Below are 24,672 nucleotides of genomic sequence, written 5' to 3'. Positions count from 1 at the left end.
CAGGCAAACTGGCCTCTCAGTCTCTTACACTACAATAATGATAAATTTCAAAAGCATTCTTTCATTAGCAGCTGGCCCACATCACATCCTGGTTATGCGACCACTGACGCCAGGCAGACAATCTCTGAAGAGCATTGACAATGGCTGGGTCACCCGTCTTGTAAAAACAAACACTGCTCAGAAGGCAATGGCAGACCACTTCTGTAGAAAAATTTGCCAAGAACAATCATGGTCATGGAAAGACCATGATTGCCCATGTCATACAACATAATGAACAAATATTAGTTATAAAAATATTTCTGTATAGCTGAACAAGAATGTAAAAAGGACTTGATAAATACAACTTCTGTATATACAATGCAAAGGCAGAGCCTCGTTCCAAGCAATGAAGGACAGGCTGGAGTGAAGCAGTCATCCGATGATTATGTAGGGTCTGCAATAACACTCAACCTGATCATTTCTCAGTTGAGAGGTAAAGCCAAGCTCCTGCCTGCCTGCTTAAGTAGTTCAGGTAAGTATTATAGATCCCAGAACACTATTCAAAATAGTACTGGCAGCTCTCCCAGTATTTTAGTCAACAATTCTCCTGAAAAAATAGATTAATTTACCACTCATCTCACAGGAACAGAACTTTTTGGCAACAACAGGCTTGTTGCACTCACTGCTGACTTCTGCACAAATTTACCGGTCCCACCTTCCCTGATGTTGCTTAAAGCCACCTAATCCAAAATGGATGATCCTACAAAAGGCGGAAGCTTTCATGGTCACATGGTGGTGGAAGGATCTGGGGAAGGATTTGTCAGGAGCAGCCTTCCACATGGAAAGAATGAATTTAATATTGACAGCCAGTAAAGCTATATTCCAAGATTATGTTATTCAGAAACATCAGAATCCATGAAAAATCAAACAATTAAAACATATTAAAAAAATTTAAATCACAGCAACATTTTTCATGGAAATTAAAAGCACCAAAAAATCTCAATTATTAAATAATGCACAAAATATTTCAGTGGCCCTTAGCCTTCACCCAGTTTCCTTCTCTTGAGAGAAATAAAGGACCAACTCTTCCTCTCCCAGGTGTAACTTGGCAAAAGTTTCCCAACATAACTGATGGAGGACTTAAGAGTCCATATCAGACCATGGTAAAGTGACCACTATCTAAATTCAACCAGCAAATTTGGGACTTCTACCTCCCATGGGATTGTACTATAGACCTTCCAGCACTACCCCACAAAAGCTATTGGGACATAGAAGGAAGAGACATGCAGGCAGATTAAGGAAAGGTGTAAAAACAATAGGAACTTTTTAATGCAAGAGGTTTAAATGAGGCAGAATTTGTTAGGTGCATCCTGGAGGGTTTCAAAAAGCAAAAGCAGGGGCTGTACTGGACCTAGTGTTGGGTAATGAGCCTGGCCAGGTGACCGACCTTTTGGTGGGTGAACAGTTAGAGAACGGTGACCACAACACCTTAAGTTTTAAGATGGCTATAGATAAGGATAAGCATGGACCTTGTGGGAGAGTATGAAATTGGAACAGGACAAATTATGAGAATATCATGCAGGATCTAGAGAGAGTTAATGGAAACAGATGATTTTGGGCTTAAAGATAAAGGGGGAACATTTGCTTGGATGTGAAAGACAAGTGTGATCCTTAATGAGTACATCAATATTAACCAAGATGAAGGATATGGAGGACAGAGACATCAGTGCCAAGATGGGCATTTTGAAGTAAAGGAGGAGTTAGTGGTGGGTCTCTTAAAGAGCATTGAGGAGGATAAGTCTACAGGGTCTGAAGAGATTTCTGGGGCCTTGACCAATATATTTGCGTCCTCTCTAGCCACAGGCCAGGTCTCAGAGGACTGGCAAGTAGCTAATGTTGTTCTATTGTTCCAGGAACCAGAGATAATCCTGAAAACTATAGACTGATGAGTCTCACATCAGTGGTAGGGAAGATACTGGAGAGAATTCTTAGGACAGCATTTATGAATATTTGGAAAACCATGGCCTAAGTAGGAAGAGCTACGATGGCTTTGTATAGGGCAAGTCGTGTTTTACTAACTTGATTAAGTTTTTTGATGAGGTGACAAGGGTGATTGATGAAAGGAGAGCTGTGGATGTTGTCTATATGGATTTCAGTTTCCCTCATGGGAAGCTCATTCACAAGATTAAGCTGTGTACTATCAATGGTTAATTAGCCATTTGGATTCAGAACTGGCTTGCCCATAGAAGACAGAAGGTGATGGTTGAAAGGACTTATTCTAGCTGGAGGTCTGTGATTAATGGTGTTCCACAGGAATCTGTACTGGGACCTGTGCTGCTGGTGTTGTATATAAATGACCTGGATGAAAATGTAGATGGGTGGGTTAGTAAGTTTGCAAATGATATTAAGATAGGTGATTTTGTAGATAGTGTATAAGACTGGCAAAAAATACAATGGGATATAGATCTGTTGCAGATACGGACAGAGAAATGGCAGATGGAGTTTAACCCGACCAAATGTGAAGTGTTGTACCATGGTCAGTCAGAATCCAAAACAGGTTTAATATCACCGGCACATTTTGTGAAATTTGTTAACTTTGCAGCAGCAAAACAATACATGATAAATATAGAAAAAAATCTGTGAATTACACATATATATGTGTGTGTATGTGCATGTGTAGGCCTCCGTTAGTCTTGATAGACCATGGATTTGCAGCTTGGAAAGTTTCCAGGGCACAAGCCTGGGCAAGGTTTTTTTTTATGAAAGACCGGCAGTTGCCCAAACTGCAAGTCTCCCCTCTCCACGCCACCAATGTTGTCCAAGGGAAGGGCATTATGACCCATACAGCTTGGCACCGGTGTCATCGCAGAGCAATGTGTGGTTAAGTGCCTTGCTCAAGGACACACACGCAAGCTTCAGCCAAGGCTCGAACTAGTGACCTTCAGATAACTAGACGAACGCCTTAACCACTTGGCCACGTGCCAACACGTGTATATATAGATATATAATATATAAATTGTTAAATATGTAGAGCAAAAAAGAAATAAAAAGTAGTGAGGTAGTGTTCACAGCTTCAATGATGGAAGCTGCTTTTTTTGAGGCACTGCTCCATGAAGATGTCCTGGATACTAGAGGCTAGTGCCCAGAAATGGAGCTGACCAAATTTACAAACCTCTGCAGCTTACTTTGATCCTGTGCAGTAGCCACCCACCCCCGTACCAGATGGTGATGCAGCCAGTTAGAATGTTCTCCACAGTACATAATGTAGAAATTTGCAAGTGTTTGAAGTGACTCAAACTCCTAATGAAATATTGAAATATAGCCACTGTCTTGCCTTCTTTATAGCTACATTGATATGTTGGGACCAGGTTAGGTCTTCAGAGATCTTGACACCCAGGAACTTGAATTTGCTTACTGTCTCTACTACGAGTAGTGGTGTGTGTTTCTTCATCTTACCCTTTCTGAAGTGCACTATCAGCTCTTTGGTCTTACTGACAATGAGTGCAAGGCTGTTGCTGTGACACCACTCAACTAGGTGGTATATCACAACTCAGTACTCCCTCTCATCACCATCTGAGATTCTTCCAACAATGATTGTATCATCAGCAAATTTATAGATGCCACAGTCATGAGTGTGGGGAGAGTACACCAGTGGGCTAAGCACACATTCCAGAAGTGTGCCAGTGAGGTGGAGATGTTATTTCCAATCCACGCAGGTTGCGGTCTTTTGGTTAGGAAGTCAAGGATCCAGTGCAGAGGGAGGTACAGAGGCCATGGTGTTAAACGTTGAACTGTAGTCAACATACAGCATCCTGACATAGGTTTTTATATTGTCCAAGTGACCCAACACCGTGTGGAGAGCAAATGAGATCACATCCACTGTAGACCTATTGTGGTGATAGGCAAATTGCAGTGGGTCCAGGTCCTTGCTGAGGCAGGATTTCATTCTAGCCATGACCAACCTCTCAAAGCTTTTCATCACCACAGATGTGAGTGCTACTGGATGTTAGTCATTAAGGCAGCTCACACAGCTCTTCTTGGATACCGGTATAACTGTTGTCTTTTCAAAGCAGGTGCAAACTTCTGACTGTAGCAATGAGAGATGGAAAATGTCTTTGAACAACCCCGCCATTTGGTCGGCACAGGTTTTCAGAGCCTTACCTGGAACACCATCAGGACCTACTGCCTTGTGAGGGCTCACCTTTCTGTAAGACAGACTGACATCTGTATCCGAGCCAGAGAGTACAGGTCACCAGGTGCAGCAGGGACCCTCACGGCTGTGGTTCCATCCTCCCTTTCAAAGCAAGCGTAAAAGCCATTCAGTTCATCTGGGAGTGAAGCATCACTGCCATTCATGATACTGGATTTCACTTTGTAGGAAGTCATGGCCTTCCAACCCTGCCAGAGTTGATGTTCATCCATTGACGCTTCCAACCTCACTTGGAATTGTTCCTTAGATCTTGAAATAGCCCTCTACAAGTCATACCTGGTTTCCTTGTACAGAGCTGGGTCATCAGATTTGAATACCATAGATCTAGCCCTCAGCAGACTACGAACCTCCTGGTTTATCCACAGCTTTTTATTTGGGTATGTGCAGTAAGTTCTCATTGGCACACACTCACCCACACAGGTTTTAATGAAGCTGGTGACAGCTGTGGCGTGTTCATTCATACTCAAGGATGAGTCCTTGAATACGGTCCAGTCCACCGTTTCAAAACAGTCCTCTGAGTCCTGTAAGAGGCTTTTTCAAGCTGGCCTGGATAAAATCCTCCAAAATGATGGGGAAGGCATCAGGATGTGCTGTTTCATGCCTGTTGGTCCCATCACACAGTTTGTCTAGAGCCTTATTTGATAATGGCCTGTGGTGGGATGTACACTGCTACCAAAATGGTCACTGAAATCTCCCACGGCAAGTGAAACAGATGGCACTTGATTGAAAGTTGTTCTGGTCTGGTGAACAAGACTGGGACAGAACCACCATGTTTGTACACCAGGAGGAACTGATCATGAAGCAAATCCTTTTCCCGGCCTTTGAAAGATTCAGCAGGCCTGTCTTTGCGGCATATTGTGAACCCGTCAATCTGAATCGCTGCATCCAGAACGGAAGGGATTAACCAAGATTTTGTGAAACAAAAGGTCAAATGTAAAGAGATAGTACACTGTTAAGGGCAAATCTCTTAACTGTTGATGAGCAGAAGGATCTTGGGGTCCAAGTTCACAGCTCCCAGAAAGTGACTATGAAGGTTGATAGAGTGGTTAAAAAGATATATGGCATATTTGCCTTTATTAGATGAGGGATTGAGTTCAAAAAAATCAAGAAGTTACGTTACAAGTTTATTAAACTCTGGTTGAGCTGTATCTGCAGTATTACACACAGCTCTGATCACCTAGGGGATGTCAAAGCTTTGGAGAGAGTGCAGAAGAGGTTTACCAGGATGCTGCCTGGTTTAGAGAGCATGTGCTATCATGAGAGACTGGATAAACTTGGGCTGTTTTCTCTGAAGCATTGGAGGCTGAGAGGAAATTTGATGAGGTTTATGAGATTATAGACAATAGACAGTAGGTGTAGGAGTAGGCCATTCGGCCCTTCTAGCCAGCACTGCCATTCACTGTGATCATGGCTGATCATACACAATCAGTACCCCGTTCCTGCCCTCTCCCCATATCCCTTGACCCCGCTATCTATAAGAGCTCTATCTAACTCTCTCTTGAATGCATCCAGAGACTTGACCTCCACTGCCTTCTGGGGCAGAGCATTCCACATATCCACCACTCTCTGGGTGAAAAAGTTTTTCCGCATCTCTGTTCTAAATGGCATACCCCTTATTCTTAAACTGTGGCCTCTAGTTCTGGACTCACCCATCAGCAGGAACATGCTTCCTGCCTCCAGCGTGTCCAATCCCTTAATAATCTTATATGTTTCAATCAGATCCCCTCTCATCCTTCTAAATTCTAGTGTATAATCAGATCCCCTCTCATTCTTCTAAATTCCAGTGTATTATGGGAGGGAGGGATAGATAGAGTAGACAGACAGTATCTTTTTCCCTGAGTTGAAGTATCTAATACCAGAGGGCATGCATTTAAGGTGAGAGGGAGTAACTTTAAAGAAGATTTAAGAGGCAAATTTTTCTTAAACAGAGAGTGGTGGGTGCCTGGAATGGATTGCCTGGGGTGAGGTGGTGGTGGAGGCAGATACGTTTAAGAGACATTTAGCTAGGCACATGAATGTGAGGAAAGAGGAGGGATAAGGATATTCTGAGGGCATAGGAGATTAGTTCAACTGGCCATTAAATTACTATTTTGTTTGATTCAGCACAACATTGTGAACCAAAGGGCTTGTTCTATGTTCAATGTTCTAGTAAAGTGCTGCCCTGTTCAATCTCTCTCTTTAACTCAGTCCCTTGAGTCCTGGCCACATCCTCATAATTCTAACTGAGCACAAAGGCTTGGATTCTCCAATGAAACCGAGTGAAGGCTTCATTGTTAGAGGTGATGTCATTCAGGTGAGATGTTAACCTCACCTTCCCTCCTAGGTGGAGGCAAATACCCCTTGCAGTTCTTCAAAGAACATCAGGGGAGTTATTTTCAGTGCTGATAGATATCACTCAGCCAACACTTGCAAGCAGATTAACAGATCACACTTGGAATATACCCGCTCTGGAAATTCGCTGTGTTTAAAGTTCTCTGTTTCAGTCCAAGTGATTTCACTGCCAGATTTCCAACATTACAACCATGACTTCAGTTCAAAGTTTCCTCACTAACTCTATAGCGCTGTAGGCACTCAGAAACTTTGAAAGATATACGGGCGCAATTCCTCCTCACTATTCATTATTTATGTAAATTGATGACATTTAACCCCATCTATCTTCACAGATAATGGGCATCGTGCCGATAATGTTGTTGATGAATGGACCATGAGGATTCAAGACTATTAAAACACGCTCCAAGTTTGTTTCTGAGTGAGACTCTGACAAAAACTTGAGGAAAATGCAATTAAGTGAATCTAAATTTAGATTTAAACCTTCAGATTTTTATTACACTTCTCACATCGTCAGAATATCCCACAGCACTTTGCAGTCAATTAAAAAACATTTGAACCACAGTCCCTCTTGTAGTGTAGGCAAACCTTTCCAATAAACTAGATTGAATGACAATAAAAATAAATTAAAAAGCAGTGGTTACCTTTGCTAATCGAAGAAAAACCACTGGCGTCAAATATTACGATTTCCACTAGATTTCTAGACAAGAGCAGGTTTCATAGTCTCCTTTACTGCTATTTCTGGGGAGTACTTTGAATAATTTCCTGTATTGGGCTAGAAGTTATGTTATAACCATTTATTCCAATTTAATTGCAAACCATGATGTGTTTATGTGAACATATGGAAAGATGAAAGTGAAAAATACTTTTGTATTTTTCAGATTACTAACTCTACCTTGACACAGCTGGACAGAAAGCTATTGCTGGACTCAATTTCATAAAATTGCAGCCAGGAACTAAGTTGGAAAATTTCATAAAGTCTCAAAAGAATTTTTAAAGCCTTTTCTTCATAGCCATAGCATAGTACAGGACAGGAACAGGCCCTGTGGCCCACAATGCTTCTGCTAACCATGATGCCAAATTAAACTAATTCCACCTCTCTGTTCATATGTCTGACGAAATGCCTCTTAAACATCACCGTGATGAATGCTTCCACTACCTCCCCTGGCAGTGTTTTTCAGCTTTGACCACCCCCTGTGTAAACATTTCCCCCCTAAGTTCCCTTTAAACTTATCCCCAGTCACCTTAAACATGTACACAAGGGAAAAGAACACCATCTGCCCCATCTCTGCTTCTGCCAGTGTTCCAGAGTAAACCATTCAATTTGTCCAAACTCTCCTTATAGCTAATACTCTCTAATCCAGGCAACCTCCTGGTGAATTTTTTCTGCACTTTCTCCAAAATTTCTACATCCTTCCTATATGCAGCATCCACACTCCAAATGTGGTTTTAATCGAGTTAGATACAGCTGTAACATGACTTCGCCATTTTTTTACACTTCATGCCTCAACAAGTGAAGGCAAGTATGCAGCATGTATTATTCACCACCAATCTAATTGTGCTGCCACTTTCAGGGAGCTATGGATTCAGAGGTGCTGATTGGCTCCTTTCATGACGGCATTTTTTGAGCTTTGTATAGAATGAGCATTTGGGATACAGAGTAGTGAATGGAGTTTTGATTGTGACGGTGCTGTTACCAGTGGATTGAATGGCTGCTGGTACATCAGTTTGCTAGTCTAGAAGTAGACGTGTACAGCTCTTCTGTGATTTAACTTCAATACCCCAGTCATGTTCGGGAAGTGCACTGTTCTGCATATTGGGAATTTTTTGTGTGGTCAATTATAGAAACAATATAAGCCCTCCCAATTCCTATCAAGTGTTCACCCACTACAATAGACTCAGATTCACAACCATGATAAAATCTGCAGATGCTGGAAATCCAAAGCAACAAACATAAAATGCCGGAGGAACTCAGCAGCATCTGTGGAGAAGAGTAAACAGTAGACGTTGTAGGCCGAACCCCTTCTTCAATCCTGAATAGTCGACAGTTTACTCTTCTCCACGGATGCTGCCTGGCCTGTTGAGCTCCCCCAGCATTTTGTATGTGTTACAAAAGACTCGTTATTTCTCTCAGAGTATTGTCAGCTTTATACTTTCACAGTAAATGCAAAGCACTTGAGGTACCATTGACCAAGAAATTGTTTCTTTCTTAGCCTTTTCTAGATGATTATTTTCTTAACTACTGCAGAAATACAAGTGGCTACAAATCGTTAACCATCGGTGCTCCTGAACAAAATCAAGTTTCAACAATAATCCAATAGGAAATAAAATCATCCTTAATTAAGCTTGTTAAACCAAGAAAGCTGTAAATTAAACCATGCACTCGATTTTTCATTCAGCTTTTGTTTCAATGTTACCTATAATAATCACATTATATGCATTCATCGATTTATTTATTGAGATACAGTGAGGAATAGGCCCTTCCAGCCCTTCAAACTGCACTGCCCAGCAAATCCCAGCCTAATCAAGGGACCATTTACAACAGCCAATTAACCTACCAACCTGTAGGTCTTTGGACTGTGGGAGGAAAATGGAGCACTTGGAGAAAACCTATGCATTCCAAAGGAGGACGTACCGAGTTCTTGCAGATGGTCAGAAATGAACTCTGAACTCTGAACTCTGACACCCCAAGCTGCAATAGCGTCACACCTACCACGGTGCCCACTGACAGATACTCCTTGGCAGGTTAGAATCATATAATTTCAGCTGTTTTCAATTAAGTTCCTTTCCAAAGGAAATTAAATAACAGGTGAAGTGTGATGATGAATACTAATACTTTGAAATTTAAAAGCAGCTCAGGCTTTAAAGCATCACAGAATTCTGTAATAATTATTATAAAACAATGTCTGAGCTGAGAAAGTCAAGTAAAATAAAAGGGGCTCAATGGTATCCATATCAACAAGTTAACATTCCCTCTCAATAATCCTTTTAAACGTGGTTGGACAAAGCTGTAACACCAAAGGAACTCTTGCAGTACAGTTACAGTTGTACAAAATATTGGTTAAGGCACAGTATTTATTTATTTATAGATGTAGTGCAGTAACAGGCCATTCCACCCAGTTGAGCATTTCTGTCCAATTAGCCTACTAAGCTGCGTGTCTGTGGAATGTGAGAGGAAACTGCAGCTCCCGGAGGAAATCCATGCAGACATGGGAAGAACACAAACAGTTAGCGCCAGAATCGAACCAGGGTTGCTGGCTCTGAAATACAATTATGCTACCATACTGTCCTTTGTGCACACTACTGGTCACCACACTTTAGTGTGCTTAAGCCAGAGAGGCTGCAGAAAATAGTCACATGGGTGTTAACGGGATTGGAGGGGAGTTACCAGGAGAAATTGGAAAGTTTATTTCTGACTTCACTGGCGCAAAAGAGGCTGAGAAGTGATGCGACTGAACCACATAAATTTGTAAGGGGCACAAATAGGCTCATAAACACAATAACATCTTCAGATGCTGGTAATCTAAAGCAACACATGCAGAATGCTAGAGGAACTCAGCAGGTCGGGCAGCATCTATGGAAACAAATAGATTGCGATGTTTCAGGCCGAGACCCTTTTTCAGAAGGATAGTGACTGTTTCCAATGGTAGAGGTGTCCAAAGCTAGAAAGCATAGGGTTAAGGTAAGAGGACAAAATATAAAGGAGAACTGGAGGGTAATGTTTTCACAGAAGGAGTCAGTGGTTTCTGCAATGATCTACCAAGAGAGCCGGTAGATGCAGGAACAGTAAAATATTTAAGAGGCATTTGACAGGTTCTTGAATGAGGAGGGTGTAGAGAGATATAGAATTAATCCAGGCAAGCGGGATTAGTAAAAATGGATCTGATAGTCAGTATGGGCCCAGTGTTTCTATGTTGTACAACTCCATGACCTTATGAAACTGATTTTACCGAGTTGAATGCCTTTAGACTAAATAAAATTTGGTCAGTACTGACGGTTCATAGTTACCTGGAGAATCCCTAGCACTATGAAGCAGATTAAACTTTCTGAAAAGCAGCAGATGGAAAAACTAATGTAATTTTAAACCAGTGTTGGTACAAGCAGTATTACCACTCACAGCTTTATTAGAGAGGGGCAAGGGCATTTAATGATTGTGTTCATTTGCTCTATTCCAGGAAGAGTGAAAAGATCCATATCATTTGCCTATTGGGTTGCTTTGCCCGTTGCAGTATAAATAAATGACTGTAAATGCAATGTTGTTGGTCTAATGCAGTTACAATGCCTTCGTGTATTGTTGCTAAGTGCTCAAAGGCAGAATCTCTAGTATCAGAAATTCAGGTACACACAGGGTACTGATAAAGGGGTTTGACTGCCTGTAAAACCTCTGAAAACAAATGAACAGGACGCTGTGATAGTCAGGACCTTCCAATCATTAAAAACCACAGGCAAGTGCAGAACGCTGTCTAAATAAAGCTGAGTAAGCCTCATAGCAATGAAACTGTGCTGAATGAACCCGCGTCATCTAATATGTGTAAGCAGAGGACTCTCGACCACTAAATCACTATTTTCATTGGTCTCTCGTCATATTGATGGGATATTATCCTCTGACAAGTGATATTTTACTAAGATTTAAAGTGTAAGAAGGTAATTCATACCTGGGTACTCATTTCTGTCTATGTCTGACCCTCCTCGTAGAGTAAAACCAAATCCAGATGGCATTGACTGAGAGGCCCACAAGCCCTCCAGGACCTGTGATGGCTTGGAGGTTAACCCAGTTTTTTGGCCATTGTAGATCAGAACTTTGCCTCTTCTGTCCTCACCTCCAAATGGCGTTCCAATTGCAATATCTATGTGAGCAAAAATTTTTAAAAAGCAAGCTAGCTTTGATGATGCAAGGTGGTAATGAAGGCTACAATCTTCTACAAATACAAGGACATTTGACATCGATGCACAAAGAAAAGTCAACGGCTTTACTGTAAATCATGGCTGCATCTTGAGGGACAGTAGAGACTGCAGATACTGGAATCTAGAGCAACAAGCAATCTGCCGGATGAACTCAACTCCCCTGCATCCTCTTTGCGGGGAGAATTAATTGTCGATGTTTCAGATAGACACTCTGCATCAGAATAAAACATCAACAGTTCCCCCCCCGTCTTTTTCTCTCTCTCTCTCTCACACACACACACACACACACACACACACACACACACACACACACACACACACACACACACACACACACACACACACACACACACACACACACACACACACACACACACACACACACACACACACACACACACACACACACACACACCTCGACTTGCTGAGTTCCTCCAGCAGATTGTTTTGCAGCTATATAAAATTCTGACCATCAACAGTCCTGGTAGAATTTTAATGTCAGTAACCAGCTGCAGTTTCTCTATGAGATCACAGACATTTTTAATTCTTATAATCTAATTAATATCTATTGCTGTTTAGTTAATGAAATTAACTCTGATATTAAAACATTTCTGATTTTGATATACATATTTAGAGTTGCGATTGAAATTCGCCGGAAGCATCATCTTTTCCAAATGAGCCCTTCTACTGAAACCCTCACATCATGCTTCAGTTATTAGCACAATCCATTTAGGAGGTTCCCATTTTTGACTTTTCATAAACTTCAATGGTTCGAAAGCTCTACTGTTGTATTTGAAGCTGTACCAGATATCACCTACCCAATGCATCTGAGCTTGCTAACACATTTTGCCCTCACAGAAACAACTTCCCATATAAAATTCTTATTCTTGCATTTCAATTCCCACAGAAGTTCAATTGACAGCATTTGAATGCTGATAAAGTTATAAGAAAAAAAACAGGATTTGCTGAAAATATTCAGCAAATCAGACAGCAAGTGTAAAAAGAAAATAAATTAACATTACATATCAATGACCTTTCACAAATCTAAGAGGTTAGAAAATTAGCCTGATTTAAATTGCATAAAAAGTGGTGGAGAGAATAAAAGGAATCCCTGTGACAGGCCAGAGGTTAAGAGAGACCAAGGGAGTCTGAAATACACTTGTTAATTATAGATGATCTCACTGGAGGAACTGTAAAGAGCAGATCAGGATAGAGTAGAGAGGAAACAAGTGCTGGATTTACAGTGCCTATACAAAGTATTCACCCCCTTCGAAGTTTTCATGTTTCATTGTTTTACAACTTTGAATCACAGTGGATTTAATTTGGCTTTTTTGACACTGATCAACAGAAAAAGACTCTTTCATGACAAAATGAAAACAGATCTCTACCAAGTGACCAAAATTAATTACAAAAATAAAACACAAAATAATGGATTGCATAGGTAATCACACCCCCCCCCCATTAATACGACATACCAAATCATCACTGGTGCAGACAATTGGTTTTAGAAGTCACATAATAAGTTAAATGGAGATCACCATGTACGGTCAAGGAGCTCAAATGATTTCAGTAAAAATACACCTGTATCTGGAAGGTCCAACTGCTGGTGAGCCAGTATCCTGGCAAAAATGACACCATGAAGCCAAAAGAGCACTCCAAGCAACTCTCGTCAAAAGCTTATTGAAAAGCAGAAGTCTTTTAAGAGACTCCTGGACAGGTACATGGAGCTTAGAAAAATAGAGGGCTATAGGTAATTTCTAAGGTAAGGACATGTTCGGCACAGCTTTGTGGGGCGAAGGGCCTGTATTGTGCTGTAGGTTTTCTGTGTTTCTAAGTCATGAGATGGATACAAGACACTTTCCAAATCACTGAATATCTCTTGAGGTACAGTTAAGTCAATCATCAAGAAATGGAAAGAATATGGCACCGCTGTAAATCTGCCTAGAGCAGACCGTCCTCAAAAATTGAGTGACAGTGCAAGAAGGGGACTAGTGAGGGAGGCTACCAAGAGACCTATGTCAACTCTGGAGGATTTACAAGCTTCAGTGGCTGAGATGGGAGAGACTGTGCATACAACAACTGTTGCCCAGGTGCTTCACCAGTCGCAACTTTATGGGAGAGTGGCAAAGAGAAAGCCACTGTTGAAAAAAACTGACATCACACCTCAGCTAGCATTTACCAGAAGGCATGTGGAAGACTCTGAAGTCAGCTGGAACAAGATTCTATGGTCTGATGAAATCAAAATTGAGCTTTTAGGCTATTAGACTAAACGCTACATTTGGCGCAAGTCAAACACCGCCCATTATAACAAACACACCATTCCATGAAGCATGGTGGTGGCTGCATCATGCTGTGGGGGTGCTTCACTGCAGCAGGCCCTAGAAGGCTTGTGAAGGTAGAGGGTAAAATGAATGCAGCAAAATACAGGGAAATCCTGGAAGAAAACATGATGCAGTCTGCAAGAGAACTGGGACTTGAGAGAAGATATTTTTTTCCCAGCAAGACAATGACCCCAAACATTAAGCCAAAGCTACACAGGAATGGTTTAAAAAGAACAAAGTTAATGTCCTGGAGTGGACAAGTCAGAGTCCAACCTCAATCCAATTGAGAATTTGTGGTTGGACTTGAAAAGGCTGTTCACTCACAATCCCCATGCAAACTGAGAGAGCTTGAGCAAGTTTGTAGAGAAGAATGGGGAAAAACTGCAGGGTCCAGATGTGCACTACTGATAGATCATAAGACGTAGGAGCAGAATTAGGCCACTTGGCCCATTGAGTCTGCTCCAGCATTCAATCACGGCTGATCCTTTTCTCCTTCCTCAGCCCCACTCCCCACAAACTTTGATGCCATGTCCAAATAAGAACCTATCAAGCTCTGCCTTAAATACATCCAACGACTTGGCCTCCACAGCTGCCTATTGTAATAAATTCCACAAATTCACCACCCTCGGGCTAAAGACATTTTACCACATCTCTATTTTAAGTGGATGCCCCTCTATCTTAGAATCCCCCACCATGGGAAACATCCTTTCCACATCTACTCTGTCTAGGCCTTTCAACATTTGCAAGTTTTCAGTGAGATCCCCCCCATCCTTCTAAATTCCAGCAAATACATTCCTCGTATGATAACCCTTTCATTACCAGAATCATCCTTGTGAACCTCCTCTGAACCCTCTCCAATGCCAGCACATCTTTTCTTAGATGAGAAGCCCAAAACTGTTCACAATAGTCAATGTGAGGCCTTACCAGTGCCTTATAAAGCCTCAACATCATATCCCTGCTCTTCTATTGTAGACCTCTTGAAATGAATGCTAACATTGAAATTGCCTTCCACACCACCAACTCAAATTGCATGTTAACCTGTTTAGAAAACAGTCTGCACATTTATTTCTACTACCAAAGTGCATGACCATGCATTTTCCAACACCATATTTCATTTGCCACCCTCTTGTCCATCCTCCTAATCTGTCTAAGTCCTTCTGCAGCCTATCTGTTTCCTCAACACTACCTGCTCTTCCATCAATCTTTGCATCATCTACAAAACTGGCAACCATCTCATCTATTCTATCATCTAAATCATTGATATACACTACAGCATAAAAAGAAGTGGTCCCAACACTGACCCCTGTTGAACACCACTAGTCACTGGTGGCCAACCAGAAAAGGATCCTTTTATTCACACTCTCTGCCTCCTACAATCAGCCAATGCTCTAACAATGCCAGTAACTTTCCTGTATTAACATGGGGTCTCAACTTGGTAAGCAGCCTCATGTGTAGCACCTTGTCAAAGGCCTTCTGAAAGTCCATAGAGATAGAGACCTATCCACACAGACTCAAGTCTGTAATTGCTGCCGAAGGTGCATCTACTAAATAGTGACTTGAACAGGGTGAATACTTAGCCAATCAATAATCTTGTGTTTTATATTTAATTAATTTGAATCATTTTTATAGCAATCTGTTTTCACTTTGGCACAAAAGAAGTCTCTTTCTGTTGATCAGTGTCAAAAAGCCAAATTAAATCCATTATGATTCAATGTTGTAAAACAATAAAACATGAAGACTTCCAAGGGGGATGAATACTTTTTATAGGCACAGTATAAGAAATAGTAATAAAGCAAACCTCAAATAAGAGTTATGGTTAAGGTGAGAGGTTCAGAGTCATCTGAGGGAGAACTATTTCATTAAGTGTGGGATGAGGTGCCAGCCGAAGTGATAGATGTGGGTTCAATGGAAACGTTTAAGGGAGATTTGGGTAGGTACATGGATGAGAGAAGCATGGAGAGCCATGCTCTGGGTGCAGGTAGATGAGACTAGGCATAAAACCATGTCGGCAGGGACTAGGCAGGCCTCAGTGCTGTAGTGCTCTATGACTCTGAAAGAACAGTGAAAATAAAACGGCAAGCCAGACAACATCTGTGAAGAGAACAGCACACATGCTAAAGTTAAGGGTTGCAGACATTTTATCAGAAATGGTCAGCTCTGATATAATCCAGTGTAGCTGCTTATCTGAAATTGTTGAATTCAACATTTGAGTCCCAAGGCTTGTCAGCAACTGTGCCTCTAATCATTGAGCTTGTATCGGGCTTGAGGGGACAGTGTAAAAAGTAAAGTCAACGTGATCAGACATAGAGCAGAGATGGGGAATTAATTTAACAGGCAACTTGAAGCCAATGGTCACCCTTGCAGGTAGCTCATAGATGTTCTCCAAGGGTCACCCAATCTGTGTTTGGTTTCTCCAATATTAAGTGTTTAGCTATACTAAACTAGAGCTGATGTCGAAACACTGTAGTGTTGCCTCCTTGTGATTTACCGCCTCATGGACTCTTACGGAAAAAAGCCCTTCAGCCCACCATGTCTGTGGTAGCTCTTTGCTCATCTTACAATAATCCCATTTATCCACATCAGGTCCTTCCTATTTCCCTGCAATTTCATACCTATTTACTCAAGTGATAATTAGTATTTGCTTGCATGCAGACTTTGCGTGATTCCCAGTTCACAATAATATAAATTTCTACATCTACCCTAACAGAAAATACATTTACTTCTCAATATCTTAAAAGCTGCTTTTGCTCAAATGACACAGTCTACATGAGTACAGAAAGAACAAAGGGTTGGAAATTCTTTCACAACTGGAAAGATGACAATGGGAACATACCATTATAACCATCTTGATTCAAATCCCCCAAAGGTGCTATCGCACTGCCAAATCTTCCAAATATTTCAGTTCCCAACAATCTCTGAGGATCCGTGAAGAGGAATGCTTCCTCCTGCAGGTAGAGGTAAACCTGCCCAACTTCCTTCAGCTTCCCATCAGACTCCTGGTCCATGAAAAGAGGAGCACCAACCAGCACGTCATCCAGTCTGTTAAATACAATTCAAAAGCACGGAAAGATGTGGGTTAGAACTCTGTGTGTATTCCAATGGTAAAACATTTGATTTTCCAAAGAAGTTCAATTCCATTGAATAATGAGGATCATTTCTTGTTGGTGGCTGGTGACTAGTGGTGTTCTGCAGGGGTTGGTGTTGGGACCGCTTCTTTTCACATTATATGTCAATGATTTGGATGATGGAATTGATAGCTTTGTAACCAGGTTGGTGGACAATCCAGTGAAAGGTGGAGGGGCAGGTTGTGTTGAGGGAGCAGGGAGCTTGCAGAAGGACTTAGAAAGATTAGGAGAATGGGCAAAGAAGCTGCAGATGGAATACAATGTGGGGAAGTGTATAGTCATGCATTTTGGTAGAAAGAATAAAGACATAACTGTTTTCTAAATTGAAAGAAAATTCAGAAATCAGAGACGCACAGGGACTCCAGAGTCCTCATGCACTGTTCCTTCTGCACTATTCTCAACTGCAGGTTGACATGGTAATAAGAAAAGCAACAGTAATGTTAGCATAAATAAAAACACAAAATGCTGGCAGAACTCAGCAGGCCAGACAGCATCTATGGGAGGAGGTAGTGATGACGTTTTGGGCCGAAACCCTTCATCAGGAGTGAAGTAACATGGGATGGTCAAGGGGGGATAAGAAGTGGGGGGAAGGATGAAGCAGAGAGCTGGGAAGTGATAGGCTGAAGGGAAATGGGCTGGGTGAAGGTGAAGAATTATGGGAAATAAAAGAGAAAGAAAGGTAGGGCTGGGGAGAGATTATAGTGAGGGAGGAAAAAGAGAAAGAGAACCAGACTAAAATAATAGATAGGGATGGGGTAAGGGTGGGGGCAAGAGTATCAACAGAGGTTAGCATCCATTTTGAGAGGACTAGATTTAAAATTAAGGATGTAATGCTGAGACTTTATAAGGCATTGGGCAGACCACACTTGGAATATGGTGAGCAGTTTTGTTCCTTATCTAAGAAAGGGCGTGCTGGCATTGGAGAGGGTCCAGAAGATGTTCATGAGAATGATCCCAGGAATGAAAGGGTTAATATTTGAGGAGCACTTGATAGCTCTGGGCCTGTATTCACTGGAGTTTAGAAGAATGGGGGGGGGGGTGGAATCTCATTGAAAACTATTGAATATTGAAAGACCTGGATAGAATGGACATCAAGAGGATTTTTCGAGGACCAGAGGCACAGCCTCAGGATAGAGGACATCCCTTCAGAACAAAGATGAGGAGGAATTTCTTTAACCAGAGGGTGGTGAATCTGTGAAATTTGTTGCCATGGACAGCTGTGGAGACCAAGTAATTGGGTATGTTTAAAGCAGAAGTTGTTAGATTCTTGATTTGTAGGGGTGTCAAAGGTGATGGGGAGAAAGCATGAGAGTGGGGTTGAGAGTGATAATAATTTGGTCATGATGGAATGGCAAACAGACTCAACGGGCCAAATGGTCTAACCCTGCTCCTATGACTTATGGCCTATTCAAATTTTGAGAAGGAAATGTAGAGTCAATGCTCAATGCTTTGAGTCGTCCCTTCTTCTGAACTGCTAGTCCCAAAACATCAATGGTACATTTTCCTTCACAGAGGCTGCCTGACTCACTGAGTTCCTCCAACAGTTCTCAATTTGGTCAAATTTGAACATCTACAGTCTCCTAAATCCTTTGAATTTTTAAGCATTTCATTCACCTCTCATTCTTCTAAACTAAAGACAGCATCATCTCAGCCTGCTTAATCATTCGAGACAAGAACCTGCCACTTGGAAATCAATTTGGTGAATCTTTGCTGCACTCCCTCAATCACAAGTATATGCTTCATTATCCAGGGAGAGCAAACCCTGACCACAAGAGCTGCGATAGGAGTTGTTACTAGCAAATGAACTGTGACACATGTTTGTCTGAGTGTAGCCCAGTGGAGAGGACGGGAGAGGGTCTGGTGGGGAAGGGCAATGTGCATGCTGATCTGATAATCCATGGGGAGACTACTGGTCATTTAATAAAAGAAAGCTTATTAGAGCTTGCTGGGTCTTCCTATGTTTGTTCACACCTGAAAGAGAGTTTGAAGAGGACATTTCCTTCTACTGTATTCTCTGTATTGTCTCCTGGTGAAGGGATTTGAGTACTATGCCTAAGAGTGGAGTCTGGGAAAATTTGCATAAAGTCAAATCATAAATCAGGTCTTCCATAACCAAAGAACCCCCTGTATTTTGTACAGTTCTGATTGCCACACTGTGGCAAGGATGTGGAGGTCTTGCTGAGGTTGCAGAGGAGGTTCACCAGAAGGTGGCTCTGGATTGGAGTGTACTAACTGTAAGGAAAGGTTGGAGAAACTTGGATTATTTTCCCTGGAGCAGCAGAGGCTGAGGAGCGACCTGTAAATTTATAAAAGTCCAAATCCACTACCCTATCTACTCTGGAGCAAACACTGATGTGTCTGTTAAGTATGATTTACCTTTCCTAAATCCAGATTGATGACATTATTATTTTCTAAGTGTCCTTCTGCTGCTTCATTAATAGTAAAATGTAATTTCTTCCCTTTGTCTAATGTCCAACTAACTGATTTGTGGTTCCATGTTTCCTCTCTCCCTCTTCTTAAATCATCAGATTACATGCCGCCTTCTGAGCTGTGGGAAGTATTTAGAATCCATGCCAAGCTAGAAAATATTAAGTAGTGCACTAACTTCCTCCAAGGCCACCTCCTTCAAATCTCTAGGATATAGATTTAGAGGTCCTGGAGATTTATTGACTTTCAGTCCCATTATCTCTCCTATTTAAATTCTTTACTAATGCTCGCTTTTTTAAGCCTCTCGTTCACTCCCTCAGGCCCAAATTTATTTATTTCTTCCCTCTGCCATCCGATTCCTAAATGGACATTGAAGCCATGAACGCTACCTCACTTTATAAATATATATTATTTCTGTTTTTGCATGATTTTTAATCTATTCAATGTATGTATGCTGTCATTGATTTATTTATTTATTTTTATTTTTCTGTATTATGTATTGCATTGAACTGCTGTTGCTAAGTTAACAAATTTCACAACACATACTGGTGATAATAAACCTGATTCTGATTCATATACACAGATATTACCTATACCTATATAATATATAAAACTTTTATATATATATATATATATATATATATCTCAAAGCCATATATACAAAGCCATAAAGGCTCTTCTGGGCTAATTTTACTCTTCCTGCTTGACTACTTTCATTTTCCACTCTCACTTTCTTTTTTCACCGTTTTGGCTCTCCTTTGCTGAATTCTTCCTGTCTCGGCTTAACTGAGTATTTGGGCAACATTATTTCACTTTTCCTTTAATCTAATACTACCTTTAACTTCTCCTCATTGCCATGTTGGGACCACTTTTCTTGTTGGATTTTTTTGCCACAAAAAAAGATGTATTACTTGATGAACACTGTATTACTCTTTAATCATTGCTTGTTCACTGCCCAATTTTCACACTTTACCATAACCAACACAATTCTCATATGATTGCTTTATTCAGATTCAACACCGAAGTTTCAGATCGATTTAAGTCACGTTCAATTTTTATGAAACTTCTGTCACTCTCCCCTAAAGGCCTCTTAAATACTAGATCATCGGTCAACCTTTTCAAATTATACTGCACAATAAGAGATCTAAAAAAACATGTCTAACACTGTCCACCAATTCACCCTCTGCATTATTAATAATGATTTAATTTGGACAGTGCATATGCAGATTGCAGATCCTTACAATTATAATATGACCATAACATTTAATGGAAATGTATGAATGAACTGGGATGTCATCTCCAATGTTCCTTCCTGTAGGATCTGGGATGCCACATTATAAACTGTTTTAAGGTTGAGCTAGCATTTAGGAAACTTGTGAGAATCCTTGGTCTGAGTCTGTATCATGCACTAACTTACAAGTATGCAAAACACAAATTTTGGGCCCATCTACATTAACCCTATTTATAGCATGAGGTCTGCATCTTCCACACCTTGCCTATTCATGTTCCTATCTGAATGTCCCTTAAACCAAATAAGGAATGGGTTACTCCGTTAATTGGTCACATGGGCTCATACAGGCTCATTAGCCAAAAGGGCCTGTCATGCAGCCGTATCACTAAATAAAATTAATAAATACAATAAACACGGTGACTGTACATGACTCCACCACCTTCTCTGACAGTGAGATCCAGATGTCAACCACACCCTGTGTAAAAAACTTTCCCTTTAAATCACCTTTAAAATTATTTCTGTTTTAAACCCAGGTCTGCTTGTTTTTGAAACACCTACTTTGGTGAAAAGGTGCTGACCATTTACCTTGTCCGTATACCTTATAATTTTACATATTTCTTAAAAATGAGTTCACAGGTTGTGGAATCAGTTCAGGTTTAGGGTGATACAAATTATCCCCTCTGGTTCAAGAACCTGATGGTTGAGGGGTAAGAACTGTCCCTCCAGCTGGTGGTGTGGGACTTGAGGCTCCTGTACCTCCTTTCTGATGGCAACAGCAAGAAGAAAGCATAGCCAGGATGGCAGGGGTCTCTGATGATGGTTGCTGCTTTCTGGAGAAATGTTCCTTGTAAACGTGCTCAATGGGGAGGAGGGCTTTATCAGTGATGGACTGGGCTGTATCCACTTGTTTTTGTAGCTTTTTTCCCATTCAGGTTCTCTGGTGATATAACCAGTCAGTATAATATCCACGGTGCATCTATGAAAGTTTGTCAAAGTTTTAGATGACATGCTGAATCTGTGAAAACTTCTAAGGAAGTAGAGGTGCTGCTGTACCTTTTTTGTAATGGCAGTTTTTGTGATCCATTAACAAATTACAGAAAGGTGTATGAGCAATAAGATTACAGTAGTAGGTATTTTAACATTCCTGGTGATAACTAGGTTGCCTTCATGCAAGAGTTCTGATGGTGTGGAGTTTGTTCTGTCTATCCCAACAGAGTGTTTTGAGCCAATATGTTGATAGTCTGCTAGAGACAGGGCTGTATTTAGCCTTTGTTTTTATATGAAACTGCGGAGGTAAGGAAATACTGGAAGGAAGACACTTGGGGAACACTAACCATAATCTATAAGTTTCAAAGGTCTTTAAACGAGGACGGGCACATTTCAGTAGTGTAAAGAGAGGCCCTGGCAAAAGTACATTGGGAGCAAATGTTGGTATGTAAAATGATAGCTGACAAGAGGGAATCTTTCAGAAGGTAATTTGTAAGAGTTCAGAGTCCACATGTTCTTTTAAAAGTGAAAGCACAGGTGCCAGTTTTGAGAACCTTGGATAACAAAGGATATTGAAGATTTCATCAGTAAACAGAAGAAAGGCCACTGCAACTAAGGGAGTCTTTTGACTAAAATAGCATGTACAGGAAAGAACCGAAGAAATTAGGAGGGCAAAATGAGGCCATGAGATATCCTTGCTGCGTAAGATTAAGGAGACTCCGAAGATATTTTATGTAAGATCAAAGGGTAGGTAGGGTCCAGTTATGAAATCAGGGAATCTGAGCAATGTCCTAAATTAATATGTTTATCTGCATTCACAGAGGAGTTCATGGAGGGGTATGTTGCTTCTCTGGAGCAGGTCAGTGTTAAGAAGGGGAAGGTGTCAAATGTCATGTAACGCAGAAGGACTGACAAATATATCTCGTGGGAAGCAAGGGAGGAGACAGCCGAGAACCAGACAGAGTGATATGCCAGAAGACTGAAGTATAGCTAATGTTCTTTTTTCTATCTAGGAAAGGCAAAGATATTAAGAAAAGCACAGTCTAGTGAGCCTTTTGTCAGTAATAGAAAATTATTGGATTTATATACATTTGGAAAGGCATGGCTGATTAGGTATAGCCAACATGGCTTTGTGCAGAGAGAATTCTGTCTCAGTAGTTTATGTTTTTTGAGGAGGTAACTGGGAAGATTGGTGAAGGCAAGGCAGTAGATGTTGTCTATATGAACTTTACTAAGGCATTTGCAATTACCCAACACAGTAGACTTGTCCAGAAGGTTCAGTATGGGAGGTCCATGGTGAGGAAACAAGTAGAATCAAAAGTTAGCTCAGTGAAAAGCAGCAGAGGGTTGTGATGGAATAATGTTTTTCTAACTAGTAGTCTTTGACCATTGAAATACTATAGAGATCAGAGCTTGTGGTTTGTTACAGGAACATACTGGAAATGAACATATAGACGTGATTACTAAGCTTGCAAGTGGTAGTACTGTAGATGGCAAAAAAGATCTTTTTTAAGGGTATGGCAGGATTTAGTTTGGACAGAAAATTGAGCAAAATGTCATTGATGAACTTAATCCCCAAAAAATTAGGGTGGGACATATACAGTAAATTATAGAGTACTAAAGAATGTTGATAAACAGAAGAAACTTATAGTCCAAGTCCATTGTTGTTTTTTAGCCCATATGTCTTTTCCACAACTATCAACACTGGTAGATAGAGTTGTAAAGAGGAGATATGGCATGCTTGACTTCATCATTCAGGGCATAGAATATTAAAGTTGGGACATTGCGTTGCACTAATTAGACAAGGTCTAACAAAATCCTGCACAGTAGACTGGTCCAGAAAGTGAGACCATATGGGATCCAGGCAGAGCTAAGCCAGTTGGTTATGAAATTGGCTTGGTGGAAGTAAGGGGGCAGTAGTTGAGAGCTGATTTTCAGATTGGAGGTCTGTGACCAGGGGTGTACCACACAGATTAATGCTGGCATCTCTGCTGCTTATCAACTATATTACTGATTTGGATGAGAATATAGATAATGATTGGCAGGTTTGCAGATGACACCAAAATTGGTGGTGTGTTGAACAGTAAGGAAGATTGTCTAAGGTTACAAAAGGTCTTAGATCAACTGACAAAGTAGGCAAAGGGAATAGCCGGTAGAATTTAGCTCAGACACGTGCTAAATAAGGCATTTCAGTATGCAAAACGAGGGCAGGATTTACTCAGTAAAATTTTAGGGTCTGGGAGAATGCTGTAGAACGAGAAACCTGGAGGTGTAGGACATAGATCCCTGAAGGTGGCCACATAGGTAGAAAAAGTGGGGAAGAATGCATATGGTGTGCTTTCCTTCAATGGCAGGGCACTGAGTACATGAGTTGGGACACCATGTTATAGCTGTATCGGGCATTGTTGGTGAGACTGCACTTGGAATAAATAAATGCCGGTCAGTCCAATGGTGCCCATATCCTGACATCAGCTACAAATCAGTGTTCGGCTCAACCCATCCAGAAAGCTCTCTAGCCTATGTTGTATACCATTCACTCAAAGGAATATCTTAAATGTACATAACTTTAAAATAATTTTGGTATACTTTTTCTGATATTTTTCTTATCTTTCAATTTCTGCCTTAATCATATATTGTATGTACATTTCCATCTTTAAAATACAGAATTAAAATTGTGCACAATGTACAATAAGAAATCAAAGAGGCCAGTGGCTTTTACCTTAAGGTGGCTGGAAATTAAAAGTTAAGAAGTGATGCCTCACTTGTACAGAGGCTTGGTCACACTCCAACTGGAGGAGTGGTTATACTTCTAGGTACTAACTTGCAGGAAATAAATTGTCCTTTGGGGATTGTTCACTGAATTGGAATTTAAATTGCTTTATTACCGTCACATGTACACCAGAATTAGAGTCAGAGTGACATCTAGCATGGAAACAGACCATTCAGCCCAAATGGTCCTATCTAAGCTAGCATCATGTGACCAAATTTGGCCCATATCTCTCTAAGCCTTTCCTATCTGTGTGTGTTTTTTACATTGTGGCTACATTCAAAGAAAAATTCCTTTGAGCCTCAAAGGTTGAAGAGTGACTTGGTGCAAGCATTTAACAGTTTCCAAGAGTAAATACAGAAACAATTAGCTCTGGTGGTGGAATTCAGATT

At 40.9% G+C, this 24,672-nt stretch overlaps 1 protein-coding gene across 1 annotated transcript in view; it reads right to left on the bottom strand.

Moving 5' to 3' along the window:
- Nucleotides 1-24,672, bottom strand: part of itga8 (integrin, alpha 8) — a 249,612-nt gene that overhangs the window by 159,522 nt on the left and 65,418 nt on the right. The window contains exons 12-13 of the mRNA XM_073054528.1: nt 16,577-16,782; nt 11,173-11,364 (exon numbers count right to left, since the gene is read on the bottom strand). Coding sequence (XP_072910629.1) covers nt 11,173-11,364; nt 16,577-16,782 — 398 coding nt within the window. The remainder of the gene's footprint in view (nt 1-11,172; nt 11,365-16,576; nt 16,783-24,672) is intronic.

Source organism: Hemitrygon akajei, chromosome 8, assembly GCF_048418815.1.
Source record: "Hemitrygon akajei chromosome 8, sHemAka1.3, whole genome shotgun sequence".
NCBI classification, from domain to species: Eukaryota; Metazoa; Chordata; class Chondrichthyes; order Myliobatiformes; family Dasyatidae; genus Hemitrygon; species Hemitrygon akajei.
Note: the sequence above shows the minus strand (reverse complement) of the source record. Positions and strands in the feature narration are given on the sequence as shown.